General features: G+C 47.9%; 1 protein-coding gene across 2 annotated transcripts in view; it reads left to right on the forward strand.

The window, feature by feature from the left end:
* Positions 1-16,158, forward strand: part of MYOF (myoferlin) — a 163,596-nt gene that overhangs the window by 95,731 nt on the left and 51,707 nt on the right. For both annotated transcript variants that reach the window (XM_045291587.1, XM_004701066.2), the window contains exons 23-28: positions 1,396-1,588; positions 2,985-3,140; positions 6,311-6,442; positions 9,702-9,865; positions 12,344-12,458; positions 14,260-14,365. In XM_045291587.1, the coding sequence (XP_045147522.1) occupies positions 1,396-1,588; positions 2,985-3,140; positions 6,311-6,442; positions 9,702-9,865; positions 12,344-12,458; positions 14,260-14,365 (866 nt within the window). The remainder of the gene's footprint in view (positions 1-1,395; positions 1,589-2,984; positions 3,141-6,310; positions 6,443-9,701; positions 9,866-12,343; positions 12,459-14,259; positions 14,366-16,158) is intronic.

A 16,158-nucleotide genomic window follows, 5' to 3' on the forward strand; every position in this document is an offset into this window, starting at 1 on the left:
TTTCCATAGTCTTTCCGGTCACTCCAGCGACCTTAGGCCAAAGGCAATGAGATTTTAATCCTCTTGCCTTCCTCATAAGAGTTCCCCAACCCAGTGCTACTGATTCTAACTCACAGTCATTCTACAGGACAAAGTAGAACTGCCCCCAGAGAGTTTCTAGGGCTGCAAATCAGGGGTAGGGAAGGAACATCGAACCCACGGGCCCCAGAAGGCCTGCGAACTCCTCAGTGCCAGCTAACGTCACATGCCTCACTACAGAGAAGACTATCCAGCCATCACTCTGAGGATGAGTTCATTACATGTCTGACCAAACACAGCAGGCCAGTTTTTAAAAGGGATCATGTTGCAGGGCTAGTGAATGTTCAAACTATCCAAATGGCCCCTGGCAGGAAAAAAAGTCCTGCACCCCAGCTATCAATCAAACGGAACCACCTGGGTCTGAGCCGGCGATCTTTTGGTTAGCAGCAGGGGGCCGAGCCCCTGTGCCCAGCAGGGCTCCTAGGGTCCTTGCTGACTTGAGTGCGAGGGGCCCTGGAGTTGATTCCAACTCATACGCACCGTGTGGAAAACACAACCCAGGAAGGCCTCGTCTTGGGCCTTCCTCACAATTGCTGGGTGTGATCCCATTGTTGTAGCCCTGGTGTCGATCCATCTCAATGTGGCATGGTGTCCTTCCCCAGGAACTGGTCCCTGCTGATAACTTGTCTAAACTGCCTAACCCAAAGTGAGAGGAGATTCTAGGTGGAAGGCTTGCTCTGCCAAGGCCATGGCCATTTAGGAAAGAGCCAGTTAGGTGTGCAAGCTGGAAAGCAAACTAAGTAAATTGGACAGTTCTGAAGCCCTACTTCCCTGTTGATGTAGTTAGTGTATTGTGCCAACCTGACCGATAAACACATGTGGGGTTAATTGAAGGGCGGAGGGATAAATGGCTCAGCGAGCCTCGCCTTTCTAGTTCTCAGGTCTCTTGCTTTGTGATGGTTGGACCAGGGTGCAGCTGCCTTAGCCAGTTCCCTGCTGCAGCTTGCAAGGCTCACTTCCTGCAAGACATCCCCAAGGAGAAGCCACATGGACCTACCCCGATGCAGCCCTGTGTGCTGGAGCACCCATGTGGAGACCCCTGCCAGTGCTGAGATGCTTACACATTCACTGGTTCGGCTTTCCTCCTGCACTCAGCGTCGTAGTGTGTGTTTTGTGAGATGCAGGAGGACTTTGTGGATTGGTGTTGGACATATGGCTTAATGGGTTAATGTTGGACTCATGGCCTTGGGCAGCACTAGGTTGGGATGTTTTCTTGATTTGCACTTAACCTTTATATAAAACTCTCTCATACATGAGTTTCTGTGGGTTTGTTTCTCTAAAGTACCCACACTAACACACCCGTGTCTTTCTCTCTAGATACACTTTGCCTCTCGCAGAAGGAAAACCTAACATCACAGTCCTCGATACTCAGATCCAGAAGCTGCGGTGCAGGTCTCTCTCCCAGATACACGCGGCAGCCGTGAGGATGAGGTCTGGAGACACAGACGTGAAATCGGCCTTGAGTGAAGTGGAGGACTGGCTTCATAAGTTAATGCAACTGTCTGAAGAGGTGGGCCTTGGAGTCTCCTTGAACATGGCCTCTTAGGGACTGGCGTCAAGGAGGGGTGCGATTGAGGAGTCTAGAGCATTACTTTGCATACTAAGCCGATCGGAGGGATGATGAAGTAAAAGAATTACAGGCTCGGGAGTGTGTCATGGGCTGAAAGTCACTGACGTCAGGACAGGAGAGGAATTCTGCATTGGGAACTGATCTGTCTTGGAAGACGTAAGGCCAACGTGTTCCTTCGAGACAAGGACTTTGTCTTACATACCCTGGACATGTTAGGAGGAGAGGTCAGTCGCTGGAGAAGGACGTCATGCTTGGGAAGGTGGAAGGGCGGCAAAAAGAGGACGGTCCGCATTGCGAGGGCTTGACCCAGTGGCTGCATCCGGTGGCCCGGGCCCAGGAACAATCCTGAGGATGGCACAGGACCAGGCAGTGTTTCGTTGTGGTGCATGGGGTCACTATGGGTCGTAGTTGATGCCCTGGCACCTGACAACCACCACAACCGCTCTGGGATGATAAAGAATCATTCTCATGGGCCAGTCATAAATATTCCAGGTCAAGAGCTGAAGCAGCAGACCCGTGGAACGTGCAAACGCCCGCTTTGGTCAGAGTGGGCAGGAGCTGGATGACCATCCGAGCTGCTCCGCCTGGGTCTGCTCCGCCTGATGGCTGCCGATGCTCCAACGATGCAGGAATGATGTGCTGTTAGCTCCCTAGGACGCAGTGTTCAACCCCGTGACCTGCCCGGCAGAGTAGACCTGCTGGACAGGGTCTTCCAGCTCTTGCGGATTCTTCAAGGGAGGAGAGTGCCCGGTCTTTCTCCCATAGGGAGGAGGCCTGGTGGCGTAGTGGTTACAGCCTGGGCTGCCATCAGCAAGGTTTGAAGCTTGAAACCACCGGCCGCTTCCCGGGACAAAGATGGGCTTTCTGATCCTGTAAATAGTTACAGTCTCGGAAACTCACAGGGGCAGTTCTACCCTGTCCTATAGGGTCGCTGAGAGTCCCCATCGACTTTTTGGGTTCTCCCACAGAAGCACTGGGTGGGTTCAAACTGCCAACCTTTAAATTAGCAGTTGAGCCCTTGACCATTGCTTAATCTAGGGCTCCTTACTAGGTGAGGGGAGAGAAGGGGCATTTCAAAACATACCCTCCGAGCTCAGTAGGTGGGGCTTGGAGTTGATTAAACTGCCCCCCCTGCTCCCCTCCATCCCTTTGGCTAGCTGGCTGCAGCCTGCCTCCCAGCCTCCCCAGTCGCGGCACTAGAATAGGTGAGTCTCAAGAATTTGGGCCAGAATGCTAGCTATCGGTTCTCCGCCGGTTTGAGCTGCGGCCTCTCTACTCCCTCAACATGTAGACTAATCCTAGCTTTCCATCCTTTTCTGCCCCTCGGCGCGAGCAGCCCCAAAACAGCATGCCTGACATCATCATCTGGATGATCCGGGGAGAGAAAAGACTGGCCTACGCGCGCATCCCGGCCCACCGGGTCCTCTATTCCACCGGCGGTGAGAGCGCTTCTGGCAAACACTGTGGGAAAACCCAGACCATCTTCCTGAAGGTACGCATCTTCCTGCCGGCGCGCCTGAGATGCTTAGCGGTAAACCCGTGTCTCCAGAAGGGGCTGCTCTGTAATTGGCCGCTCATAGGATTAAGACGATCCTGATCAATCCTAGTGCATTCTGGGCCCGCCCTCTGGGGCAGGAAGGTCACCGAGGACACCACAGTAGACATCTGTGTGACGTTAATATTAACTGGGCATGGTGAATGCTTCATTGTTCTGATGAGCATTTTCCCTTATTTGTAACGTGTTCTCCAAAGCAAATACCTTTCTTTCTTCGTTCTCGTGAGTGTAACGTCTTCTCCAAAGCAAATACCTTTCTTTCTTTGTTCTCGTGAGTGGGAAGGAGAAAACAAGCAAAGCTAGTTTGCATGACTCTTTTAGCCCGTGGTGTCTATTGCCTTAATCAAAGAGGCCCTCGCATTAGGAAGTTCTGAATCTGTTTAGAGTCATGGTCTCTGTTGTAAACGCCGAGTGAAAGCTACAGGCCATCGGCTCCAGAAGAATGGCCAAGAGACATTTATTCAAGTTTCTGAAAATGTTTCAGGAGCTTTAGAAAATTCCTAAGTCCACCCCAGGACATCCCTCCGCCTGCATTGAGAGTTCGGCTTTAATTGTGCATACGGAGAACCCACGGGCCTGGAGCTGCAGACAAAGACATGGGAGGATTCTGCCTGCACATTTGACGTCTTCTCCCGGGCCACCCCCACCGAGGTCTTCGATTCTGCAGAGTCCAGAGAGAAAGGCTGGAGAACACGTGGTATCAGGGCAGAGTGTTCTCTTAATGCAAGGAGCTCTCTGACAGCTTTCAATGCACAGGTTCCCCCGAGAACGAATGACAAGATAATTGGATGAGTCCACAAAGGTTTTGAAGGCCTTTCAATGGACTCTTTGCTTCTCACTCAGAGAATGGACATAGAAGCACCATGATGGTCTTCTCTCAAGTGTCTCCCAGCCTCCCGAATACCCATGGCCATCCAGTTGACCCACGGTGATCCATAGGGATTCTGACTCATAGTGATCCAAAGGGTTTCTGAGGCTATAAATCTTTATAGGAACAGAGAGCCTCCACTTTCTGCTGAGAAGCAGCTGGTGCATTTGAACCACCTACCTTGTACTTATCCCTCCAATGAGGAACCCACTCCACTACCAGGGCTCCGATTCCCGTGTCTCTCAGTGGAATAGATTTTACTTAAGACAGAACTTCAGTTAAAATGGATTTCAACCATGGGTGGAAATAGACTAATTCGCTCCTAAGACGAGTGGATGGGAGAGAAGATTAGCGTGGATTCTCTGTGAGGTTTGGGTACTTAGGTTAGGGGATGGGCAGCAGAAAGCTCTCTGAAGGATGCTTTGTGTATTTGGGGATCCTGTCAGTGCTCGCAGTATACAGCTTGGACAACCAGTGCTTTAATTCAGGGCTCCTTGAAAACCACCGAGGACTTCACAGAGATTTTGCTTATGTCACTTACTCTCCATGATCATGGAAATCCAAATAGACACATTTCAAATCTTGGATTAGTTAGTTTTAAAATAACAATAACAAGTCCAACATGTGCAATCACAAGTTATGTATTGTCATAAAATGTAACTTAAAAATTCATTGGTTTAACAGAAAATAATCAGATATTCATTTCTACTTCTGCACTTACTCTGCATTTCATATATGCATCTGCATTTAATATGTTTGGTTTTTTTCGGTTGAAGTGTATGAAGACAATCGGCTTCCCGTGGGTTTGTGGCTGGAAATGGGAGCGCGATTTAATAACCCTTTCTGCAGATGGTAGTGGGTGGTCAGTTTTGCTACCACCCCAAACTCAAGAGGTAGTAGTTTTTAAAGGGTTCACTCTGATGACTCTGAATTCCATCATTAAGCAGCTGCATTCAAATCCATCACAACTAAAACCCAAACAAAGCCAGGTCCACTGGTCTCTCTGGCACTTGGAGTGGCTCTGTCGTCCATTCGTGATTTTGGAGCATCCAGTCTCGAGCATTTGGAAACTGGGCTCACTGAATCATGGCGCTCTTCCTAAGGTTGACCTTGACCTTCCAAGACACATGTTAAGAGCCCACTGGTTAAAATCACCACCCCGCTTCTCAGAAACGTCTTGATGGAGCGGCAAGCTATCGGGCTCACTGGGGCAAGTTTTCTAAAATGCTAGTGTTTTCTCCAAAGCTTGAACGTCGTCGTTGTTGGTGGCAACAAATACAGTCCGTTCTTCTTCATGAGGTGACAAGCTCATTTTATGTTCTAGTACATCCTGCCCTCCACCCAAGTTTCAATAGTGGCTCCCAGTCAGTGTTTCAAATAAAAATAATATTCCATTACAATGAACAGAACAAAACAACTCACCAATTCAGCTCGCAGCTCAGACGATGGCACAAGAGCGTCGTTGCAAGACCGCTTCCACTCAGCCTCTGAAATATCGTCAAAGCATTTTGTACCATTTGCTCCCACTACACAAAATACTCAAGGTCAAAAGGTAATGATAGATCATTTTTACTGCTTCATGGAGAGCATCCTTAAGTAAAACGGGTCGTCTGGATTTTTTTTACACTGAGAATGAATAGGGGTGAAGAACATAGTTGCTATTGAAGCAATTTCCTGCCACTGCCTTGATTGACCTACTAAGTCAGCGGTTCTCAACCTATGGTTCGTGACCCCTTTGGGGGGTCAAATGACCCTTTCACAGGGTCACCCAATTCATAACAGTAGCAAAATGACAGTGATGAAGTAGCAAAAAAAATCATTTTGCGGTTGGGGGGGTCACCACCACATGAGGAACTGTATGAAAGGGTGGTGGCATTAGGAAGGTTGAGAACCACTGTCCCGAGCCATCAAGAATTGCAGCCACCATGGCTCTGCAGCAGCGCCGCAAATGGCATGACTGTGAAAAGGCATGTAGCATCTTCCCATTCCGGATGAAAATGCTTTGAGCCCTGTGGACCTGGAAAGTCTTTGAGGCTCGGGGGTCTCTCTGTGGCCTGTGCTTAGAGACCCAGCGTTCCGGTTGCCTCTTTCATCTTCACTGTAAGCTCGTTTGTGAATGTTTTGAGCCAGCAAACGTGGCATTTGACTGGTGACAGCAATGCTTAGATTTTCCATTTGCTTTCACGTCACGGCCCAGTCGGTGTGGTGCCCGGGGTAACGTGTTATTGGCATCTCCCAGTACCCACAGGAGAAAAGCAACGGGCCCCGGGTGCCCGTGGAGCTGCGCGTGAACATCTGGCTGGGCTTAAGTACTGTGGAGAAGAAGTTTAATAGCTTCGCGGAAGGAACGTTCACCGTCTTTGCTGAAATGGTACGTTGCTTTTGTTTGTTTTTATTGGGATCCCCCTCTTTTCCTTTGGGGGACTACTTTTTAACTTTTCATTCTTGGGGAAACTATTCATAGCCATCAGCAACCTTCATCCTCGCCGACACCGGGAAGCTCACTCAAGGAATCTTACATTAGAGAGGCAGGAAAAGGTTGCCGTGGGATTTTGCTGTCAATATTGGGATTCATCCGTAAGGGACTAATGCCTTTCTGTCACAATTCTCAGAGGTGACAGCCACCCTGACCTCACTAGCAGTGGTCAAAGGGTTTCTCTTGCAGCTCTCAGCACTGAGACACTAAGTAGCCATCTACCAGGGACTGCGTGTTTGATGTGTATGGACATGTGCCTCCAGCGATCCGGGAATGGGCTGGCGAGAATCTCTGACCTTGAGAGCGATGGTCTTTACACCAAAGATAACTCATTCCTCACTCAGGTGAAGCCTCATGTTGGCTGACTGCACAGCCCCTCCCCCTCCAAAAAAAGGCTACCTGACTCCTTCTAGATCAACAGAGATCATTTATTGTAAATTTATTGACTGGAAAACCCACTCGTTGAAAAAACAAAATAGGATTTTAAAAGTCTCCTGGCAATCAAACTGATTGGGAAAAAAAAAAGTTCTTAACTTGTAAAATTAAAAGCAGAGATATTTTTTGTTTTTTAATGCATTGTTTTTAACTCACAGCACGTTTTGGGTGAAATGGATTCGATGCATGCTAGTGGATGACTCCTGACCACTCTCAGATGAGCGGATTCTGCAGCTGGGTCTCTGTGGGCAGATCAGGAGAGAGGGGCTGATGTCCATTCTGTTTACTCTAGCATGTGCTCCTGGGACCCGCCTCTATAGCTGTCAGCTGGTTCGTTCAGGACTGCGCTTCTGATCTGCTTGCTTGGCAGGAAGACACATGGCCACTGTTTCATTTTGTATTAATTCAGTGGTACCCAGCACATAATAGGTCCCAATAAATATGTGTTGAATGGATAAATAAAAAACATGGCAGGATTTATGCATTCCTCTACCCACCTAACCAGCCGGCCATCTACCCATCCAGCGTGTATCAAATTGTGGCTTCATGCCAGGGACTGAGTTGGGTGCTTAAGAAGATGAGGAAGCGATAGCTTGGCCTTTATGGATTCCTGGTCTATACAATGACTATAAAACAGGTCTCTTGTTAAACATGTAGGCTCCTGAGATCTCCCCAGCAATTCTGATTTTTGAGAGTCAGTTAAGGGATGTAGGGGCAGCACGAGCCACAGTCTTAGAAACAATAGAACATGGGAGGCAGACACAAAAAGAGCCATCATTATAGCGAAGGCTGGGATGTGCCACTGGAGAGAAATAGGGGGTGTGCTGGGTATCCAGCCATGGGAACATCAGGGCACACTTATGGGCGACTTATGTCCAAAGAGTTTCTTGATGTCCTCTGCCTCTGAGCCAGTGGTGGGGCTAAATCCAGAGAAGCTAGCCCTGAGGGCAGAGCAGCCCATCGAGGGCTCCCTTCTGTTTTGCCCTCTCTCCTGATGCTTCCTGCATAGAGCAGACCTCAAGCTACAGCTCTTGTAAGAGATTCCCTGGCCATTTCCATTCTTTTGTGTGTGTCCCCACCTCCCGCCAGGGTCTAGCAACCTGCAAGTATCTGTCAACAAAACAAAACAAAAAATGCCCACACTGCCACCCAGTTCATTCTGACTCACGGTGACCCTGCATGGTTTCTGAGGCTGTAAGTCTTTATAGGAGTAAGTATCAGTCGGGGCACATGGAGAACAGTAAGAGAGATTGCACAATAATAATAGAGACACAATAACAGTAATAAAACCAAGCTCAGTCCTTCTGATGGCTCAGATGATAAAGAACAGACTTTATAGACTGATCAATTTTAACTTAGATGTAAATGCCTTATAAAGCAGTCTGCTATTCCTACCAAGCTCCCAGAAACGTCTTGGTAAGCTAAGGCACCTTCATGTCCCTTGACTTTATCTGCTGATTCAAGGCCTCAGTTCTCTGCACAAATCCTCCCCCACAATTGTCTGGCAGCCTCTGGGTGCTTGCTCATGAGAACCTTTTTCTTGTCCTACCTCTGCTGCTTAAAAGCCACAGCTCATAAAGTCACCCGAGGCTCATATTTCTACAGCTGCTGATGCCCTAGTCTCCATACCAAGGTTCGGTTCTTGTCCAAACTTTACTAGAATGATGCTGTCTTTCAAGCAGAGGTGGTTGGAATGGCTGTTCCTCTATTCTGTGTCTTTATCCCTTGGAAACAAAGCAGCTGTGCATATGCCCCTATGTCTCGAAGCCCATCACAACAACATATTTTGCTTCTTACCCTCATGACTCAGCTAATATCAGGGACAGTTCCTACCCTGCCATTGTGGTCCCAGTTTCCCATCAATCTGTTCAAACCTCCCCCCTACTCCTTCACAGAAAACTCTTCTACAGAAGCGTATGTGACTTACCTACAGATAAGTGCTTCATCACAGATAAGGGCAAATATCAGTTGGGCACAAACAGGGACACAAACCATCCTGGTAAATTGCAAACTTTCTGGTGGCTCAATGGTGAACCACTCTTGATTTAAACATTTTAACTTAGAAATGAATGCCTCCTAAACCAGAGTCTTCCATTGCCCCCGAGCCAGCTTCCAGAAAGGTCTTGGTCTATTTGTCATCCCCCAGAAAGGGTAAAGGCTCATTACACTTAAATCTTATAAAGACTTAGAGCTAAAGGACCTTCAGGTTTCAAAAGGGTTATTGATTAACTGCCTGGGGAAATATCCCATCAATTATAGTATTGTTTCTCGAGGGAAATGCACCCCAGGTTTCCAGCAGTAGGCTTACAAATGGACTTTTAGAAGTCTGTATGTTCATAAAGACTTTTGGAGACTCTTTGAAAGATCAGGTCTGGAGAACCATTTGGAACTTTTAAAATAATAATAGACATCACTAGCATGATAGATCCTTGTTTACAAAGCCCTGTCACAAATCATCTGTGTATTTGAATTCCAGAACAACACTGAATGCTACCATCTGCCATTCCCAGATAGGGACACTGAGACTTGGAGAAAGGGAATGTGTATGGAAACTGCCTCGTCAGTATGCAGTCCAAGCGAGACCCATACTTCCGAGGAGAAATCTCCTTTCTATGATTGCTAAGCCCAAGGCTTCGATGGACTCGAAAATCCATGAACTAACTGGCTTTCATTTCTTGTGCCCTGATGGTGTTTCTCCCGTTTTGTTGATTTTCGATAGTATGAAAATCAAGCGCTCATGTTTGGAAAATGGGGCACTTCTGGACTGGTGGGTCGTCACAAGTTTTCTGATGTCACAGGAAAAATAAAGCTCAAGAGGGAATTCTTCCTGCCTCCAAAAGGCTGGGAATGGGAAGGAGACTGGATAGTTGATCCTGAAAGAAGGTAAGTGCTCCATTTTCTAAGGGGGGAAAAAAACAATGAAACTTCCCCCTAGAAATTGCTCATTTTTAAAGTCACATTTACAGAACACCCACTATACATGCTATTGAAAATTGAGAGCTATCCTCAAGGCCCAGTAATGAATGAGACAAATGTATTTAAAAAATACCTGATAGCTTATATCAAGAAGGTATTAGGTGCTCATGGACCAGATGTGAGCTGCACTCCGGCATCATCTTATTTAATCTTGACAATACCCAATAAAGATGATGTCGAGAATTAGGAAGGATCTGCAATATCACCTGATTTGCAAGCTAACGAAGTAGCCCGCCATAGTTTCATGGATGCTAGCAGAAGACAAAGGGCTTTAGTGCCCACACCAATATGCTCCACTTCCTTGGACCTCAGTTTTCAGGGACAAGAAGACAATTCCCAGTGCCTAGGAGACAACCAGGCGAGCCTGCCTAGTCAGTGGGTTTCAGTACAGGAGAGGAACTTCGGTTAACCCAGATCTTTTGCTATGGGCAGTAGCATGCCTGCTCTTTGCTCTGGAGGGAGACCTTAGCGCTCTCTTCCAAAGCTCTCCTACAAGCATCCTTGGAAAGATAGTCTGTAGCAAAAGCAGTCAATGTCTGTTACAAGATGTACAGAAATGTAAGAGAATCGTAGAGAATTCCCCCCCTCAGATAGTCGATTTATCTCTACTGTATAAATAAAGAAATTGGTACCTGGAGAAATTAAAGAACTTCTCCAATGGCACGTCACTTGTAGATGGTGTCAAACCCACATCCACTGCCATCGACTCAATTCGGACTGACAGTGATCCCAGAGGGCAGAGGAGATGTATCACTGAGGCTGGAAATCTTTACAGGAGCGGAACACCCCATCTTTCTCCTGCAGAGTGACTGGTGGCTTCAAACTACTGGCCTTGCAATTAACAGTCCAGAGTGTAATCCACTTAGCCATCAGAGCTAGGACGAAAACTCCTATCCGGGTTGGACTCCAAAACTAGCATTTTTAACTATTATGTTGGAATGCTTGCAAGAAATAGCAGAGGGTGCATGCTAAGTGGACAAATTTTATAGTACTTGAAGTATACCTCAATAAAGCTATGACGTAAAAATGGTTAAACCTTCAACCAACAGTAGAGGAGACCAGCATGTTTCCCTGCTGACTGGGGAAACCAAAGCTTGGGGGGTCTTGGTTTCCAAGGGTTGCAGAAACTTTGAACCCCTTCGTTTCTTCAATTCAGAATACTGGAGTGTGAAGGAAATGAGTATAGGAAGTTGAGCCTTAAGGTCACAAACTTCGAGTTCGATTCCTCTGTCAAAGGTTGTTTCTCGATCCCACTAGCTAAGGAGAGAAGTGGGGTCAGCGGGTGCGTTGAAGCACAGGTTTGCATACAACCTCTTTTAACTCCAAAGGCCTGGCTTTGCCTGAGCTGAGGGCAGGGGCGTGGTGAGCAGGGTAGGGACAGAAATTAAGTGAGGCAGGGTAGGGACAGGGCAGGGGAGAGTGATTGAAAAGCAGCAGATCAGACTGTCAAGGCTAGAGGAGACCCTCAATGCGTCTGCCAGTGCTTTGCGTCTCCTTCACCAGAGCCCAAAGCAGTGATGGACGAGTCCCATTGCTACAAGCGGTTGGGAGACTCTGCTTTGGGATTCCTTCCAGTGCTTGGGTCTAGGAGAGGAGACAGCGGGAAAAGAGGTAGAGACGGCGAAGGGAAAAGGACCCTCCCTTGAGAGGCTTCTTTGCAGAAGCCTGAAGTCTAACTTGGAGCCCCTGGAACTCTTCCCTGTGGGTTGTCAGAGAGCTGCAAATCCAAGAGGAAAATTGGCACGGCTGAGAGTCAATATGGATTTGTCCAGTGCCCCAAACGAGTTTGGAGTCTGAAACGACCTGGTTTGGCCGTCTACCTACAGACGGTCCGGAAACCATGAACTCCGCCCTTCAGTTTGTGTTACGTAGACCAAGCAAACCGAGGGTAACCATTTCCACACTTAGCCACATGAGCCCGTCTCCATTCCACATGAGAACAAAGAAAAAGGCAAAGGAAAAAAAGCAGGGGCTGGAGGGGAACGACTCCCTGTTCTTTCGAATGGTTAGCCAAGAGTTTTGCTGAGAAACACACGGAGCAGCTCTGAATTGGAACAGCGCCCCTGGAACCCCATCTCTGGTCCTCCTAAGAAGCTGCCCACAGGCCTGGTTCCCCAGCCCCACCCTACTCAGGGAGGAGGGGCCAGCTTGCTCATTTGAAGAGAGCTCTGTAATTGAGGTCTCATTGGTCCAGCAGGGCACTTCTTCAAAGGACTGTCAGAACCCATCAGTCCAAAGAGAAGCTTGGCGTTGGGAAGCAAATGGGGTAAAGCGAGGAGGGGGAACTGGGACCCCTCCCAGGGTGTAGACATTTCCCAGCCATTGATAATAGCTGGCCTGGCCAGTTACCATTTCTCCTTGGGTAACACGAGCCCTTGCCCGCAGCCTGCTGACCGAGGCGGACGCCGGTCACACGGAGTTCACCGATGAAGTGTATCAGAACGAGAGCCGCTACCCCGGGGGCGAGTGGAAGCTGGCGGAGGTCCCCTACACGGACACGGTGAGTGGCCTGCTCTGGGGGAAAAGAGGTCCCTGGTATCCCTGGGGAACGAGAGCCAGGCTTTCCCTTCTCCTCTGTGTCACCCTGTGATCTGAATAGTCTCCCATTGACAACGGAAGCCAACGAGTGCAACTCCCATTCTCTGCTCCAGAAAAGAAGCCAGGCTTCTGTGACTGGATATTGGCGATGGCAGCGTTTGGGATGTGCACTCTTTTTTAGAAGTCAGAAGCAACACACATTTCTTATTTAACTAGTTGGTGTTTTTTGTTTTTTTTTAAGCAGAACCAATGAAATGTTCATTAAAAGAAAATCCAAACAGCCTAGCAACTGTTTTTGAGAAAGCCATTGGTCTGAAGTTCAGGCCCTAAGGTTCACCATCCCAGTGTGTCGTCTTTAGTTTCCATTTTCAATTTCCTAATTTACAGTAAGGCCGAGTCTTCTCGGTGCCTGCGGGCCCTGCCTTAGTTACTTAGGGCTGCTGTCAAGGACTTAACCTCGGGTTCTTTCAGGAACGAGAATGTCTTTTCTCACAGTTCCAGCTGTGAGACGGGTGCTTTTGGGGACCCCGACGGGGCTAGGCATGCCTTCTCTATGGGATCCAGAGCATTGGCTCCCGGGTTTATTTGGTCTTTCCAGAAAAAGCACCTCTGGCAATTAACAAACTATATACGGTAGGTAGCCCATAATCCAGGATAAAGTGTGGGTATCTGCCTTTGCAACCTCTTGGGATCATCCCAGTGCACTCCGGGGGGACGGTATTGCCCACTTTGGGAAACACGAGTCTAGAGCAGGCAGGGGTGGGGGACATCGGCCCAGGCCAAATGAGGCCTGTGAAATCATCTATACCAGCAAACGTGGCACGCCTCGCCAAAGAGAAGCAGTTCAGCCATCACATTAGGACTGAGCTAATTGAATGTTTGAACAAATATAGCAGGATCGTTTTTTAGTTGATAATTTTCTATGGCCCAAGAAGCATGTTCTAAATATCCATATGGCTCTTGGTAGAAGAAAAAAAAAATTCCCCACCCCTGGTCCAAAGTCTAGAGGAAGCTCCTTATCTCTTCTAGTTTCTGTAGCTCCACGTGTTACTTGGTGTTCCTTGGTTGCTAGATATATCTTCAACTGGCACCTGTCTTCCCCCTGCGTGTGTGTACTGTATAAAGATCACTCAGAAGGGATGAGGTTTAGAAACCACCCCCCCCACCACTCTGATTGTGTCTCATTAACATAATATAAGAGAAACTGAGAAACTCTATCCCCCAACAGGGCCACATTCACAGGTAAAGGAGTTAAGACCTTCTTTTAGGAGATCATGCTGCAATTCCTTACTTCCTTTATTATGACCGTTCCGATCATGTCCTAAGTCCTCATCAGAGTTTCTACAGGATGTTCCTGAGCTAATCCCTCACGTGAACTCTGCTCCATCTGGCATGAGGAGCGTCACGATCCTCCATCAGCTCTCCCCACATACTTGGCTTTCAAACTGTATCCACTCTTTGATGGTTTCTTCCCTCCACACCCTCTCATGAGCCCCACTGTACTGTTTCATAATCTTAAATGGAACCATATGAAATTGCTGACATCTGTCCATTCTTGACTATGGTTCAGCAAATACAACTCCTTCATAGCAGAAACACAGGGTAGTACAAACCCTAATTTCTACATAGCAGTTGTGTATCAGTAAAGCTTAGGGCCCTTGCTGAGTAAGTTGATCTCTTAGAGGACACCTGCATAAGCAGTCAGTACCATAGTAGAAGGAGCCCTATCTCACCTTTGCATTTGTTTCCACTTTTTCTTAAAGAACGGTGATAAAGCAGTGTCACCCAGCGAGTTGACTTGCCCTCCGGGTTGGGAATGGGAAGACGATGCATGGACTTATGACATAAATCGCGCGGTGGACGAGAAAGGTAACGTTGCTTATCTGTTGTCTGGCTTGGTTAACCAGATAAGAGTTCCTTGCAATGGAGGGGGCCCTTCTCCTTTTGGGCCTGTGGCAATCAGGTCACGTGGAGATGCTGGGGACTATTCCGATGTAAATTCTGAGGGACAAGCAAATGCTTGGACTGTGATGGAGAGAGAAGGCTACGAAGGAGTGTGAAATATGAGGTGATGGGGCTACGTGAAGGAGCACTGGTAGTAACCTGGTTCAGTGCTTGGCTGATTACTGAAAAGTCAGCAAAGGTCAGTGGTTAGAATCCACCAGTGTCTCCATGGGGGAACAGACTTATTGATCTGCTCCCATAAAATGATCTGCTGCTGTGGAATCTGACTCCTACAAGGTAGTGACCTTATAGGACAGAGCACAACTGCCTATCATCTGCAACCTTTGGTTCTGTAGTCCTTGCAGAGTAGACTGCCACCTCTTTTCCTGCCGTGCAGCTGGTGAGCTCCATATCCCAGTCTTTTGGTCAGCAGCCCAATAGTCACCGTTTGCCACCAGGGCATCTTCGATGGAGATTACAGCCTGGGAACCCATGGGGCACTTCCACTTTGTCATAGAGCAGTGGTTCTCAACCTTCCCAATACAGTTCCTCATGTGGTGGTGACCCCCAACCGTAAAACTATTTTCGTTGCTTCTTCATCACTGTCACGTTGCTACTGCTATGGATCGGGCGACCCCTGTGAAAGGGTCATTTGACCCCCAAAGGGGTCACAACCCACAGGTTGAGGACCACTGTCTATAGGATCGCCATGGGTTGAAGTGTTCTCTACAGCACACAACAACAGGTGTCCAAGTGGCTGGGCTTCAAGGTGCTGCAGATTGAGAAGGAGAACATGGAGAAGCTGGAGTTGGAATTTTCTCCACTCTGACCCCCTCTCATAACTTCCCTGGGAGCACTGTGCTCCGGTGCCACTCCATCGGACAGGAGAATTCTAAGATGTATTAAAAGCCATCCGATTCAGTAATCATAAAAAACCAACCAACCAACAAACTCCCCACCATGGAGTCAATTCTGACTCATGGCGACCTTATAGGGCAGGGTAGAACGGCCCCTTGGGTTTCTGAGACGAGACTATAACTCTTTCCAGGAGCAGAAAGCCTCATCTTTCTAGCTCGGAGTGGGTGGTGGTTTCAAACTGCTGACCTTGCAGTTAGCAGCCCGACACAGATCCACCACGCCACCAAGGCTAAGAAGTGGCTTTGTTAATGACATTTGCCTTTGTTTATGAGCAGTCATTTAAAGTTAAGTCAATTTTAACATTTTGAGTTATCAAAAGAATTTTTGACTGGTGCCTTTTTTCCTCACAAGAGGGAGTAGCGCATAAAAAGATTGGACGTTGATACAGAAGATTTCAACTGGGTGATACCTTCTTTGCATTGAGCATTTACTGTATACTCGGCAAGCTTGGTGCTTCCTTTGCCTTTGTTTGATGAATACTGCACACTATCTGACAATAAGATGTATTTACCTTGGCAATGGGAAAATTGGCTCATTGGCAGTTCTATTGACTTGCAGTTAACATATTTAGCAAACAACACTGGCTGCAGTTGAAATTCGAACACAGGTCGACTACTCAACCAGTCCACTTTCGTCCTTAACCACAATCCCCTCTGCCTCTTCACCTCCCTGTCCTTTGTCCATCCTGTTGTGCTTGGAACCACCCAGGCTAATCTGGACTCGGGCTCACCCCATGTGACAGAGTAGAACCGTCTCAGCGTTTTCTAGGCAGTCAGCTTTTTTTTTTTAATCATTTTATT

Source organism: Echinops telfairi, unplaced genomic scaffold, assembly GCF_000313985.2.
Source record: "Echinops telfairi isolate 266 unplaced genomic scaffold, ASM31398v2 ScPeMD7_70;HRSCAF=299, whole genome shotgun sequence".
Taxonomy (NCBI): domain Eukaryota; kingdom Metazoa; phylum Chordata; class Mammalia; order Afrosoricida; family Tenrecidae; genus Echinops; species Echinops telfairi.